At 39.5% G+C, this 14,908-nt stretch overlaps 1 protein-coding gene across 1 annotated transcript in view; it reads left to right on the top strand.

The window, feature by feature from the left end:
* The first annotated feature begins 9,713 nt into the window (after positions 1 to 9,713).
* Positions 9,714 to 14,908, top strand: part of FOLH1 (folate hydrolase 1) — a 74,719-nt gene continuing 69,524 nt past the window's right edge. The window contains exons 1-2 of the mRNA XM_025893656.2: positions 9,714 to 9,969; positions 11,931 to 12,039. Of these exons, the coding sequence (XP_025749441.1) occupies positions 9,852 to 9,969; positions 11,931 to 12,039 (227 nt within the window). The 5' untranslated portion in view covers positions 9,714 to 9,851. The remainder of the gene's footprint in view (positions 9,970 to 11,930; positions 12,040 to 14,908) is intronic.

Genomic DNA, 14,908 nt, shown 5'->3' with positions numbered 1-14,908 from the left:
CCATCCCTCCCAACTCCCACTACTCCAGGAACTCCACTTTGTTTCCTGAGATTAAGAATTCCTCATATCAGTGAGGTCGTATGATATATGTCTTTCTCTGATTGACTTATTTCACTCAGCACAATACCCTCCAGTTCCATCCACGTCATTGCAAATGGCAAGATCTCATTCCTTTTGATGGCTTCATTATATTCCATTGTATATATATATATATATACCACCTCTTCTTTATCCATTCTTCTGTCGTTGGACATCTTGGCTCTTTCCACAGTTTGGCTATTGTGGGCATTGCTGCTATAAACATTGGGGTGCACGTACCCCTTCGGATCCCTATCTTTGTATCTTTGGGGTAAATACCCAGTAGTGCAATTGCTGGGTCATATGGTAGCTCTATTTTATACATCTTGAAGAACCTCCATACTGTTTTCCAGAGTGGCTGCACCAGCTTGCATTCCCACCAACAGTGTAGGACGGTTCCCCTTTCTCCAAATCCCCGCCAACATCTGTCATTTCCTGACTTGTTAATTTTAGCCATTCTGACTAGTGTGAGGTGATATCTCATTGAGGTTTTGATCTGGATTTCCCTGATGATGAGCGATGTCGAGCACTTTTCATGTGTCTGTTGGCCATTTGGATGTCTTATTTGGAAAAATGTCTGTTTGTGTCTTCTGCCCATTTCTTGATTGGATCATTTGTTCTTTGGGTGTTGAGTTTCAGAAGTTATTTACAGATTTTGGATACTAGCCCTTTATCTGATATGTCATTTGCAAATATCTCCCATTCTGTCTGTTGTCTTTGGGTTTTGTTGACTCTTTCCTTTGGTGTGCAAAAGCTTTTTATCTTGATGAGGTCCCAATAGTTCATTTTTGCCCTTGCTTCCCTTGCCTTTGGTGATGTTTCTAGGAAGAAGTTGCTGCGGCTAAGGTCGAAGAGGTTGCTGCCTGTGTTCTCCTTTAGGATTTTGATGGACTCCTGTCTCCCATTTAGGTCTTTCAACCATTTGGAGTCTATTTTTGTGTGTGGTGTAAGGAAATGGTCCAGTTTTATTCTTCTGCATGTGGCTGTCCAATTTTCCCTACACCATTTGTTGAAGAGACTGTCTTTTTTCCATTGGACATTCTTTCCTGCTTTGTCGAAGATGAGTTGACCATAGAGTTGAGGGTCCATTTCTGGGCTCTCGATTCTGTTCCATTGATCTATGTGTCTCTTTTTGTGCCAGTACCATACTGTCTTGATGATGACAGCTTTGTAATAGAGCTGGAAGTCTGGAATTGTGATGCCGCCAGCTTTGCTTTTCTTTGTCAACATTCCTCTGGCTATTCGGGGTCTTTTCTGGTTCCATACAAATTTTAGGATTGTTTGTTCCATTTCTTTGAAAAAAAAGGATGGTATTTTCATGGGGATTGCATTGAATGTGTAGAGTGCTCTAGGTAGCATTGACATCTTCACAATATTTGTTCCTCCAATCCATGAGCATGGAACATTTTTCCATTTCTTTGTGTCTTCTTCAATTTCTTTCATGAGTATTTTATAGTTTTCTGAGTACAGATTCTTTGCTTCTTTGGTTAGATTTATTCCTAGGTATCTTATGGTTTCGGTGCAGCTGTAAATGGGATCGACTCCTTAATTTCTCTTTCTTCTGTCTTGTTGTTGGTGTATAGGAATGCCACTGATTTCTGTGCATTGATTTTATATCCTGCCACTTTACTGAATTCCTGTATGAATTCTGGCAGTATTGGGGTGGAGCCTTTGGGGTTTTCCACATAAAGTATCATATCATTTGCAACAAGTGAGAGTTTGACTTCTTCTTTGCCAATTTGGATGCCTTTTATTTCTTTTTCTTCTCTGATTGCTGTGGCTAGGACTTCTAATACTATGTTGAATAGCAGTGTTGATAGTGGACATCCCTGCCGTGTTCCTGACCTTAGGGGGAGAGCTCTCAGTTTTTCCCCATTGAGAATGATATTAGCTGTGGGTTTTTCATAGATGGCTTTTATGATATTGAGGTATGTACCCTCTATGTCTATACTCTGAACAGTTTTGATCAAGAAAGGATGCTGTACTTTGTCAAATGCTTTTTCTGCATCTATTGAGAGGATTGTATGATTTTTTTTCTTTCTTTTGTTAATGTATTGTATCACATTGATTGATTTGCAGATGTTGAACCAACCTTGCAGCCCAGGGATAAATCCCACTTGGTCGTGGTGAATAATCCTTTTAATGTACTGTTGGATCCTATTGGCTAGTATTTTGGTGAGAATTTTTGTATCCATGTTCATCAAGGATATTGGTCTGTAATTCTCCTTTTTGATGGGGTTTTTGTCTGGTTTGGGGATCAAGGTAATGGTGGTCTCATAAAACGAGTTTGGAAGTTTTCCTTCCATTTCTGTTTTTTGGAACATTTTCAGGAGACTAGGTATTAATTCTTCTTTAAATGTTTGGTAGAATTCCCCTGGAAAGCCATCTGGCCCTGGGCTTTTGTCTGTTGGGTGATTTTTGATGACTCCTTCATTTCCTTAGTAGTTATAGGTCTGTTCAGGTTTTCTATTTCTTCCTATTTCAGTTTTGGTAGTTGATACATCTCTAGGAATGCATCTATTTTTCAGTCTCTGCAATCGGCTTCCCTGCTCTGATACCTGGGAGCTCTGCCTCGCTCAGGCACCCCCGGTTTTTCCGTGACCCTGAGGGTCCTGAGACCACACTCTCCTGTGAGGGTTCCACCCCGTTTAGCCACTGGAGCAACTCCCTCAGCAGAGCAGACTTCTAAAAGTTCCGATTTTGTGCTCTGCTGCTCTATCACTTGCCAGTAGGGGCTGATGGAGCCCCCCTCCCCCGCCATCTCTCCTCCCAAATATCACCTCCGATTCACTTCTCTGCATGTCCTACCTTCCAGAAAGTGGTCGTTTTTCTGTTCAGAGAGTTGTTGCTATTCTTTTCTTCGATCTCCTGTTGAGTTTGTAGGTATTCAGAATGGTTTGATCCCTATCCAGCTGAATTCCTGGGACCAGACAAAATCCAGGTGTCCTATACCTCCACCATCTTGCTCCGTCCCCAACTCCATTTCTGTTACTATCTCTGCTCCTCTCTGTACAGTTGCTTCCTTCTACTTTCTAGTTAATCCCACTTTCTCTGTATTGTATCTGTGTGGTAGGCAGAAGCTTATTTGCCACCTAGGTAACACTTCCAGCCACTTCAAACTGCAATTCAACACCTCAGCAAAAAAAAGACTTTCTTCAAAGCTGAATCAAGTGTCTATTCTTCATTTAATTAAATGTGCCCAGGGGCACGAGGTTTTCAAAGTCGTTGTCCATTACAAGAATGGATTTGTGTAAGGATTTGGAAAAATGTTCAGATCTCGATGAAGAATTTAAACTTTATTTTGTAAGGGGAAAAATAAAGGCGAAGATTTTCAAACAGAAGATTGAGATGATGGTATTTATTTTTTAGGAGACACTGGTGGTTGGTAGTTGGGTAGGAGTAGAAGAGATAACAGGAACCAGGTCTACTTATTTTATGACTGTGTCTGCTCCACCTGGCAGAGTTCCTAGCACATAGGAGACACTAAATAAATATTTCATAAATGAGTAGATAAAGAATGACTTAAGATTTCATCTTGAACAGCAATGGAGAATGACGTCGTTTACTCAGGGCAGACGTGGAAGTCTAGCAGGAGTTGGGAGTGGTGTTAGGACGTGGTATTATCGTTAAATTTATGTCAACATGACTGTGCTAATGGACACCCAGATAGCCGGTAAACATTATTTCTTCTTTTTTTAAAAAGATTTTATTTATTTATTTGAGATAGAGAGAATGAGAGATAGCACAAGAGGGAAGAGGGTCAGAGGGAGAAGCAGACTCCCTGCTGAGCAGGGAACCTGATGCAGGACTCGATCCTGGGACTCCAGGATCATGACGTGAGCTGAAGGCAGTCACTTAACCAACTGAGCCACCCAGGCACCCAGTAAATATTATTTCTGAGTGTGTCTGTGAGGGTGTCTCTGGAAGAGATTAGCATTTCATTCAGTAGGCTGAGTAAAAATGATCTTCCCTCACCAATGTGATTGGGGCCCTAAGAGAACAAAAAGATCTGAAAAAGGTAAATTCTTTTTCTTTCTTCTTGAACAGGGAGTACACCTTTTCCTGCCCTCTGACTTCAGGGCAACTGATTCTTGGGCCTTCAGGCTTAGGGACTTAACCCAGAGCTATCCCTCCCCACTCAACACCGCTTCTCAGGACTTTGGACTTGGACTGAATCATACCACTGGCTTTCCTGGGTCTCTAGCTTGCAGACAGCAGATTAAGGGACTTTCTCAGCCTCCATAAGTTTCTGAGCCAATTCCTATAATAAATCTTCTCTTATATATAGTTATGTGTATCCTATTCGTTCTGCTTCTCTGTTGAACCTCGACTAATACAGCTGGGTAGTAGACCAACTGCTCTTTGATCATGTGAACTTTGAGTGGCCTAATAGACTTCTAGGTAGAGATCTCAATTCAGCAATTAGATATTTAATTCTGGATCTCAGGGGTGTGAAACCTAGGCTGGCAATAAACATGAAAAAAAATGGAGGATTCCATCAAGATCAGTAATATTTAGTGATACTAGCTATTGTAACAATGAAATCCATTGGATTAAAAAATAGAAGTTTATTTTTCACTTCTTTGAAGTCCAATTAGACATTCTTGATTACTGGTCACTCCTCCAAGAAATGATTTAGGAATGGATGTTCTTTCCATCTTGAGGCTATACCATCCCCTAGGGTCTTGATTCCTCTCTTAAGATTGTGTGCATTCAGCCAAATGGTTGATGTGGAAGATTGTATAGGAGGTTTTTAAGGGCCAGGTTTGGCAGTGCCAGACAATACTTTCTCCTGTATTTTAGTAGCCCTTACACAGGAAAGTGGCCTACCCAGTTTTAAAGAATATGGAGACTTGTAGTCTAACTGTGTGCCTAGGAAACAGGACACTGTTTGGTGAACCTCTAGCCAGTTTCTCCCAGAGTATAGATGGTATTTGGAATCACCTCAAGGGATACTATAGAAAGAAGAGAACACAGGGCCAAAGGCAGACCTTTGAGACACTCCCACATTTAAAGGATTAGCAAAGGAGGACCTGGCAAAGGAAACTAAGGATTGCCAGTGTGTTTGAGAGTGTCATCTAGTCTAGAAGAGAAAATATTAATTGGGGAACTAGTAATTAATTTTGCTAGACACTGTGACGCTTTTTTTTTTAATGTTCTTGAGGGCAGGTTTTATATGGAAAAAAATATTCAGAGTTTCCCTTTGATTTTTATAACCAGTATTTGGTTGATTGAAGTTAGAAATTTTTAAAAACGTTGTTCTTCCTTACCAACTTTAATTTCAGTGTATCTCATTCTATTTATAAATCTAATAAATTTTAACAATAACTATTTTTTCATTTTAGTCTTATTCTACACACTTGATTAAATACTGTTAAAGATTTTAAATAGCATTTAGTCATTTAATGGATTCTATTAATTTTTAGGTACTTCAATCATTTAACAAAACTTTTCAAGTTCTTAAAAATAATTCTTATAAGTTTAATAAATTTAATTTATAATTATGGGGAATCTTAATTTCTTTTATATATTCCAGTAAAACTGCATATAAATATACTAATTTCAACTTAAAACCCAAAAGATTAACTCAATTACCTGATTATACAGCTTAAATTTAGAATTAATTCTAATTGAATAGTCCAAATTCTCTCAAATATCACATATTACATTTTTGAAATAGTAAATATGCCTAAATTTTTTATAATTACCCATACATTTCTGTGTTTAAATATAAATATTTTGGAGGTAAAAATAAGCTTTTTCACCAAGGAAACATTGGTGTCATCACAGTCTTCAAGGATCCTCCCTTAGATATTTGGGATTTGCATAGTTATCTGAGATACTGAACAGAGAGACTCACATCTGTGCCTGGGATGCCCTATTGTAGTCCCTACATCAGTCTACTAAATGGTCATGTAGATTTCAAAATCCATGTAGATTACATGCTTGGATCTGGATTTAACCTAATTCTTCTTCTGGTAAGACTCTGCAACCCCTTTCAGGTGGTTATATCATTAGAACTAATTTTCTTTGTTCTTATGTTATTTAAAATGTCCTCTTATGTAAGTCTAGATATCTGTGATCTTGATGGAAACCTACACTTTCATCATGTTTTTCCTATTTGGTTGGAACAGATGCCTGTATGGGTCTAGATAACTCTCACAGCTCTACAGTGACCCAAGATTCAGTCATTCCACTGCCAGAGAGAGGGCAGAGTGGGAGGAGGGAGAGACAAAAGATGAGATAGGCTGGGATTGGGGTAGACAGAGAAAGAGAATTGACTACTACCTTGGTAATTCTGAGAAGACTGAATAATTTACCTATAATTGTGTATGTGAGTAATGGAGATAGATTTAAAGTCAAGTATGTATGATTTTATTTATTTTTTTAAATTTTATTTATTTGACAGAGAGACAGTGAGAGAGGGAACAGAAGCAGGAGGAGTAGAAGAGGGAGAAGCAGGCTTCCTGCTGAGCAGGGAGCCCAATGTGGGGCTCGATCCTAGGACCCTGAGATCATAACCTGAGCCGAAGGCAGACACTTAACAACTGAGCCACCCAGGCGGCCCTAGTATGTATGATTTTAAAGCTGTGACTTTGAGGAGATGTACTTGGCATATTTGTATGTGGGAATGTTTGTGTCTTTTCAATAATATTTATTATTGTTTTTTTTTTTATTAGGTGAATACCCTAAATAAATCTAAGATTTGGCTTCCAAGATGCCAAATCTTTATTAATTTGTTGTTTGGGTTATAATTTGGGCCTTTTAGTATCCTTTAGTTTTTAGCATTGTCATCTAGTTTGTTTCTTAAATTGAGGTGAGAACATTTAATATGAGACCTACCCCTTTAACAGATTACTTATTTATTTATTTTGCTTTTTGTTTTTGTTTTCATTTTATTTTTTAATTCCAGTATAATTAACATACAGTGTTACATTAACTTCTAGTCTACAATATCTGATGCAACAACTCCATACATCACCCGATACTCTTAATCTCCTTCACCTACTTCACCCATGCTCCCTACCCCTCTCCCCTCTGGTAACCACCAGTTTGTTCTCTACAGTTAAGAGTCTGGGTTTTTTTTTCTGTTTGTTTCTTTTTTTCTTTGTTCTTTTGGTTTTTTTTTCTTAAATTCCCCATGTGAGTGTGAGCATTCTTGGACTTATTTCACTTAGCATTATACCCTGTAGATCCATCCATGTTGTTGCAAATGGCAGATTTCATTCTTTTTATGGTTGAGTAGTATTCATTGTATATCTATACCACTACTTCTTTATCCAGTCATCTCTCGATGGACACTTATATTGTTTCCATATCTTGGCCCTCTTTAAACAGATTTCTAAGTGTGTGAAACAGTATTGGTATCTATACTGCCCAACGTTATCTATAGGTACAATGTTGTGCACCATGTATGTATATCTTTTTCATCTTGCACAACTGAAATTTTATAGCCCTTGATTAGCAACTCCCTGGCAACCACTATTCTGTTCTTTGCTTCTTTGAGTTTGATTATTTTAGATATATAAGTGGAAGCATGCAATATTTTCCCTTTTGTGACTGGCTATTTCACTTAGCAGAATGGCCTCAAGGTTCATTGATGATGTTGCATATTGCAGGATTTCCTTCTTTTTCAAGGCTGAATAATATCCCACTCTATGTATATACCACATTTTTTTAAACCCATTCATTGATTGGTGGACATTTAGGTTGTTTCCACATCCTGGCTATTGTGAATAGGGCTGCAATAAACAGGGCAGTGCTAATATCTCTTCATGATCCTGCTTTCAATTCTTCTGGATGAATACCCAGAACCGGGATTGCTGGTAGCTCTTTTTAAAATTTTTGAGGTATCTCCATACTGTTTTTCATAGTGGCTGCACCATTCTGCATTCCCACCAACAATGTTCAAGAGTTCCAATTATTTAAAACAAAACAAAATAAAACAAAAACAGAGATTCTAGCTTTTAGTTTCTAGTTTGATATAAACAATGTAGTATCCCTTCATTCAGTGTTCCTTCCATTTCCCAATAAAATTGCATTTTAATTGAATTTCAGTTTCCTCTCACCCATATTCTTTTTTTTTTTTTTCAGATTTTATTTATCTATTTGAGGGAGAGAGAGAGAACGAGTGGGAGGGAGGGGTAGAGGGAGAGGGAGAAGCAGACTCTCCGCTGAGCAGGGAGCCGGATGCCGGCTTGGATCCCAGGACCCCGACATCAGGACCTGAACCGAAGGCAGATGCTTAACGGACTGAGCCACCCAGGCACCCCATCTTTCCCCCCGTATTCTGTCAAGAGCTTTGAAGGAGATCTTTCTTCAGCCACATGCTAACTCAATTCCCTTCAGTTTTGGTCTTAATATATTTTTCTCAGAATTTCCATTATAGACCTTCAAAACTGTGACCTTTAGGGGTGCCTGGTTGGCTCAGTTGGTTTTGTCTGACTCTTGATTTTGGCTCAGATCATGATCTTCTGGGTCATGAGATCTAGCCCCTCGTCAGGCTCTGCCCTCAACTGGAGTAAGCTTGAGGATTCTCTCTCTCCTCTCCCTCTGTCTCCCGCCCCCAACTCCCCACCCCTGCAGCCCTGCTCACACATACTTTCTCTCTAGAATAAGTAAATAAATCTTAAAACAAAAACAAAAACAACTGTGACCTTTGCCAATATTTATTCCCAGTCAGCTTCTGGCTGCATTCTTACTTTTATTTTCCAACAAATCTCAATAAGTTTTCACTTTGCTCTGTACAAATCACACTCACCTTGCTTCTTATCACACTGAAATCACTAACGTTCTCTGATTATTCTGCTGTGTGTGGAGTATGTCTACTTCATCTGTCTGGAGAATGCCTTCTCATATCTCAAGTTCTTTAAGGGCCACTCCTTCTTTTTAAATGATTATTCATGACAAAATCTGTGGTGTAACTTTTCAGAACAGCTTTTAGCTTTAAATTCTTATATGAATCAGCTACCCATAGAAATTTTTGTTATGCTTAGAATAAAAATTGCATTCACATCTATTCTTGAAAATATTATAAAGTTACTAAAACAATATAGGAGATAATTTATATATTGATATGAAAATCTTCATTATTGAGTAAAAGAAATAAATTTAAAATTATAGGCATATATATAAGTTCTTACAAAACAAAAAGGAAAAAGCAGAATACTCAATAGAAAATAGCTTCTTTTGAAGAAAAAACACATTTGTCATATTTAAGTAAAATGCAGTAATTTTCTGTTAATTTTTATTACTAAGTAAAACTTGCTTATTATTTTAAGAAATATATATAGAAGTGTAGGAAGTAAGAAGCTCAAGTAATCTTTTACACCCCTCTCTCCCTGCCCTCACCATACCACCCTCCAGAGGTAAATACTGTAAACATTTCGGCTACTCAGACATTTTTATATGCACACACACAAAATACTTTCAAGAAATACAGAATGAGGTCATGCTATGCCTTTATTTTTTAAGACACGTTTTAATTGCTGTACAGTGACATACATAAAAGCACACAAGTCACAATCGTACAGATTCAGGATGCTGAATTACGAGCCTTTGCACTTTGTAAGAACTCCCGAAGCTGATTGGTTCAGAGTGAGCTAGAACTACTTTAGGGCGGAGAACCTGGAGTCCGGGGCAGGGAGCGTCTTCTAGCCCGCAGTAGCTGAAAAGCGCAGCGCCGGTGGGAGGAAGCGTCGGTCCTGTTGCCACGCTGCAGCGGGGCCACAGCAGAGGCGCAGGTCCCAGGAGGCCCCGCCGGCCGCGCCGAGATGTGGAATCCCCTGCACGAAGCCGACTCGACCTTTGTCGCTTGGCGCCGCCCGCGCTGGCTGTGCGTTGGGGCGCTGGTGCTGGTGGCAGGCCTCTTGATCGTCGGCTTCCTCTTCGGTAGGGGCGCGCTGGACTCGCGCACCCCGGAGCCTACCCCGCGGCCCTGCGGTTCCGGGGACTCGCGGGTCGCTGCCGAGTGCGGTCCTGTTGCGTGTTTCCCCGGGGACCGTGGTTTGGGTTGCGGGAAGGTGGGGAACGGCCCCCGCGGGTTAGCTGCGGGTCGCTGGGGACGGGGCACAGTGGGGCTCTGGATAGACTATGGTAGGACAGTCACCCAGGGTAAGGAGTGGAACGCAGAGACCCTGAAACTGGACTTCAGCAGGTGCCACATGCTCAAGCCCTTTGAGAAACTGGTACGTTTTAGGACGAGCGGGGTAGTTGAACCAGGTCTTCCAGGGAGCTTTGCAGAAAAGGACTCTAAACCTGTTCGGTGTCTTTAGTCGTCTTGCGCCTGGGCTGCTTCATGTATGCAGTAGGTAGATGTCAAGACATTGTTGCACGGGTCCCCTTTTCTCTCCTCATTCTTTCGTCCTTAGGAGTTAAATAACTAGAGGAACATTTGGAAACTGGCTATTATTGTCAGCTCTCAACAGATCTTTACGCGTAGGTCTTTTGCGTTGCTCTGTGTACTGATTCACACACTTAACCCAACTTCTTAAAGAACCAGGGACACAGACAAGCTCAGACTAAATTTTAATTTGACTCTGCTACTTCTTTGTGGCTTTGAACAATTTACTGAGACTCTCCTGGCCTCCGTTTTTCAATCTTTGTGATGAGAATTTCTGTAATTTATTCGGAATGGTAAATGAAATAGCGCCTAAAGCTCCTAGCACAGTGTTGGGGTGTTGGCACTTTTCTTTATTCCTTCTTGATGAGGAGATGCTTCTAATTGGATGTTGGTGCACAGGACTAGTTTAAGGTAGTTCACCCCTGCTCTGAATTCACCGCCCAGTGGATGACACAGAATAAGTTCTTTATTAATTGTTAATTTTTTCCTAGGATTCTCTGCTCTCCTCTCCCCCACAGGCCTCCCACCTCTTCATTTTGTTAATTTTTTAGCTCTCAATTCAGTGTGTCCTTCCCTGATCCCAGTCGAATCCAAGTCCTTTTGTTTTATGTACCAATGGAATTATATTTCCATTTGCTGCCACCCATTTATTTCAATATGCATGTATATATGCGTGTGTGTATGCATGTATATGATTAATAACTGGAAAGTTCCGTGAAAGCTGGATGGGCAATTTTGGTAACTATTTTATGCCCAGATTGTATCATTTCTCTAAATAAAGCCTGTAAAGATGCCTCATTTCCCACAGACTAAAAGCCAGCTACAAGAGCTAACTGCTCCACATGATCTGGCTACCCATTCCCTCTGGCCTCTGTGTGCACTGGGCATCTTGCAGAACCACTGGATAGGTTGTACTTTTCTTGTGGCTTTCTAAAGTTCAGAGTCTCAAGCCTGCTTCAACTGGAAACACAGAATCTCAGCACATTTTGTTTTAGTTTCTGAAACAGAACAAATTATAAGTCTGAGTTTCCTTCAGTTCTGAAATAATTTATGCACTTGAAGTAGATTCATCAATTCATTATAAACATTTACTAAATGCTTATTCCGAGTCAGCAGAGGAGAAGTCGCTGTGGATAGAAGCTTTCAGGAGAAAATAGGTGTATCTCCTTTTTGCTTAACCTTTAAGAGATATTGTTTATCCCCATTGGTTGAAGCATTTTTATTTTTAGTGGTCCTTTTCTTATAAAACAGTTTGCTTTTTAGAATCACAGCAACACCTGTCATTGAAATTGAATTAAAAAAATATGTTGTGACTGATCTGTATTTGAAAAGTGTTCCATGATTTTTTTTTCCAGTGGAAGTGGGCAAGAGAAATTAAATGGAAGAGAATCTCAGTTAATACTGGAGGTCACTGATACTTTGTGTTTCATGCATGAATAAATACAATAAGGAAAAATAGGTCCTGTTTGTAAGCTCATGTCTCATTCTTATCTTTGTATATATTTTACAGGATGGTTTATAAAATCCTCCAATGAACCTACTAACATTGTTGCACAGCATAATGTGAAGAAGGCATTTTTGGATGAATTGAAAGCTGAGAACATCAAGAGGTTCTTATAGTAAGCATATACTGATGGCTTATATGGGTAATTTGTTATTCTGTTCAGAAAGTTTTGATTCAATATTTTGTATACAGGAACTGACTTTTTAAAAAAGTTTTATTTATTGAAAACTTTGTATCATATTTCATCTAGACAGTATTATACTTTAAGCTAAACTGTATCACTAGAGACAGTTTTGGGGAGGAGTCAGCAAACTCTGTCTGTAGAGGACCAACCCCTGTGGGCCAGCTGATCTCTGTCACAACTACTCAGCTCTGCTATTGTAGCACAGAAGAGGCCAGAGACAATACATAAACATACGAGAGTGGCAGTTTCAGTAAAACTTTATTTATGGGCACTGAAATTTGAATGTCATATTATTTTTTTTAAGCTATTTAAAATGTAATAACTATTTTCAGCTTGTGGACCATACAAAAACAAGGAAGTGGGCTGGACTCCTATTTTAGAAGACGACATTGTATTTTAGCCAAAAGAATGAACTTGGACTTTGGACTCAGATATACTTGAATTTAAATTCCATCTTTGCCCATTGACAGTAAAATCACTTGGAGTGAATACTTAACCTTCCTGAGCTCTCATTTCCACATCTATAAAATGGTGACCATGGTATCATTGTGACAAGGATGAATTAGAGTGTGTATATATGACATGGTGTGAAAACTAGCTACCTGTTTCCTGAAATAGCTATCTGTAGTGTAGAGCAAAAGATGTAAATGAGTAAATTTAAAGAGTATTTGCAAAGCAGCTAAAAGTAAAACACTTGTGTAGAATGATTGTATGTAACTGATTAGAATACTAGCTTTTTCATTTTTTTTTAAAGATTTTATTTAGTTATTTGACAGAGAGAGACAAGCAAGAGAGGGAACACCAGCAGGGGGAGTGGGAGAGGGAGAAGCAGGGAGCCCGACGCGGGGCTCAATCCCAGGACCCTGGGATCATGACCTGAGCCGAAGGCAGACGCTTAATGATTAAGCCACCCGGGCACTCCTAGAATACTAGCTTTTTCAAAGCAAAATACTTGGAGTTCCTGGTAGTAATTGAAGGATTTCTTTGTGAATACAAATTATAATTTCATATAAAAGACAGTTTTATATATATATACACACACACGCACACATATGCATAGATGTACACACACGCGATCATACAAACACATATGTCTTATTTATTTATTTATTTTAAAGATTTTATTTATTTATTTGTCAGAGAGAGAGAGCACAAGCAGGGGGAGCGGCAGGCAGAGGGAGAGGGAGAAGCAGGCTCCCCGGTAAGCAGGGAGCCCGATGTGGGGCTCGATCCCAGGATCATGACCTGAGCCAAAGGCAGACACTTAACCGACTGAGCCACCCAGGTGCTTCCTATTTAAATTACAATACAATTAAAACTATGAATAAAAATTTGCTAGGCATCTTCCAGGTCTTTGGAAGGGCCATTTCCCAAGTGAGAGACCCGGAAGCTTAAATTTTGTGGAAACCCCTCCCCTGCCTCTTGGACTTCTTTCGCTTTAATTATGTATAATAGATAAAATAATAGTGGAGTTCTGGCAAAATATAATGTTCATTCCTAGACAGAGCTGCTGTTCCTGCTTCCTTTCCTAACCTGTGACATGGACTGACCGACTGGCAAAGAAGTAAAATGAATGCCTTCATTTCTCTTTCTAGACCCTGAATAAAATGGAAGCAGTTTCTTGCTTATTCTCCATGACCCTGACCAAGCTCCTCTAACTGTTTAGAACTCAAGGATTTTCACCATTAGCACAAGAGAAAGAAATTGTGAGAACCCAACTCATCCCTCTAAGGACCACAGAATCACCAGAAACCTCCTGGACTCTCCAGATTTCCCATTTGCCATTCGGTCATCAAAGAGCTTTCAATCTAATTCTACCCATAGGCCAGGTGTCGGTAAAGCCTCAGATCTTCCATTTTACCCTCCTTCGATCTGCTACGAAAAGTCCTCTCTACTTCCAAGTTGTCTGCCTCTCCGTAGTGGCTGGCTGGAAGGATCAAAATAGGGTCTGTTTTTTTTGCCTCCCTTGGGATACAGGGTTGTCCTGTTTCCCTTCTGTTTTGTCAACACCTGGTTCAATTCTCAGCTCTCTTCACTACTTTGTATCTCTTTAGGGAAACTTTCCTTCTCTTCCTGGTTCGGAAAGACAAGATTATTTTAGAAAACTCTTTTAGACCTCTGGGCTCAGAATTTCCCTGATACGCCTTTGAATACCACTTCTGCTTTGACTAGCTGCCTTCCAGGCATCTAGTTCCTGGAAGCACTGTTCCATCATTTGTAAATCAGATGCAATGTATTAAAACAGGAGTACTAACAGCTCTCTTTATTAATTGAGACGATGTAATGATATGTGGAACTTTTCTAGCCAGACAGAGATATGTGAGCCCATTTTTAAATACAAGTTGTTGGCTATTGGGGATGATATGTAAATTATTACTTTTTTAAGAAAACTTGATATTTTAGTAGGATTGACAGATTACTTGCAACACACTTCATAATTGATTAAAACAAGAAAAATTAAGAGCTGCAGTTTGAGTTACCGAATTGAGCTACAGATCTTTGGAAAGTAGTGAGGTAGCAATATTCTCTGTGGGTACAGATGAGAAACTGAAGATTTAGCCAGGGTTATACAGGTTAGTGGCAAAACTTCTACTATATCACTTATAGGATTTTATCCAGTTAATTTATTTATCATTGGAAATGGGTTTTTTTCCTACTCTTCATTAGGATCAGCTTTGCTCCAAATGAGTGGGTTCCAGCCCTGATTGTAGCACAGTGTTATATCCTCATTGGTAATGACAACACTGTTACAAGGAATTTCACTTATAATAGCCAGGTCTGATAATAATCAATTCCCTCC

The sequence above is a fragment of the Callorhinus ursinus genome, unplaced genomic scaffold (assembly GCF_003265705.2).
Source record: "Callorhinus ursinus isolate GAN/ISIS: 27379988/994484 unplaced genomic scaffold, GSC_fseal_2.0 scaffold93, whole genome shotgun sequence".
Taxonomy (NCBI): Eukaryota; Metazoa; Chordata; class Mammalia; order Carnivora; family Otariidae; genus Callorhinus; species Callorhinus ursinus.
This window is presented reverse-complemented; position numbering and strand designations above follow the sequence as displayed.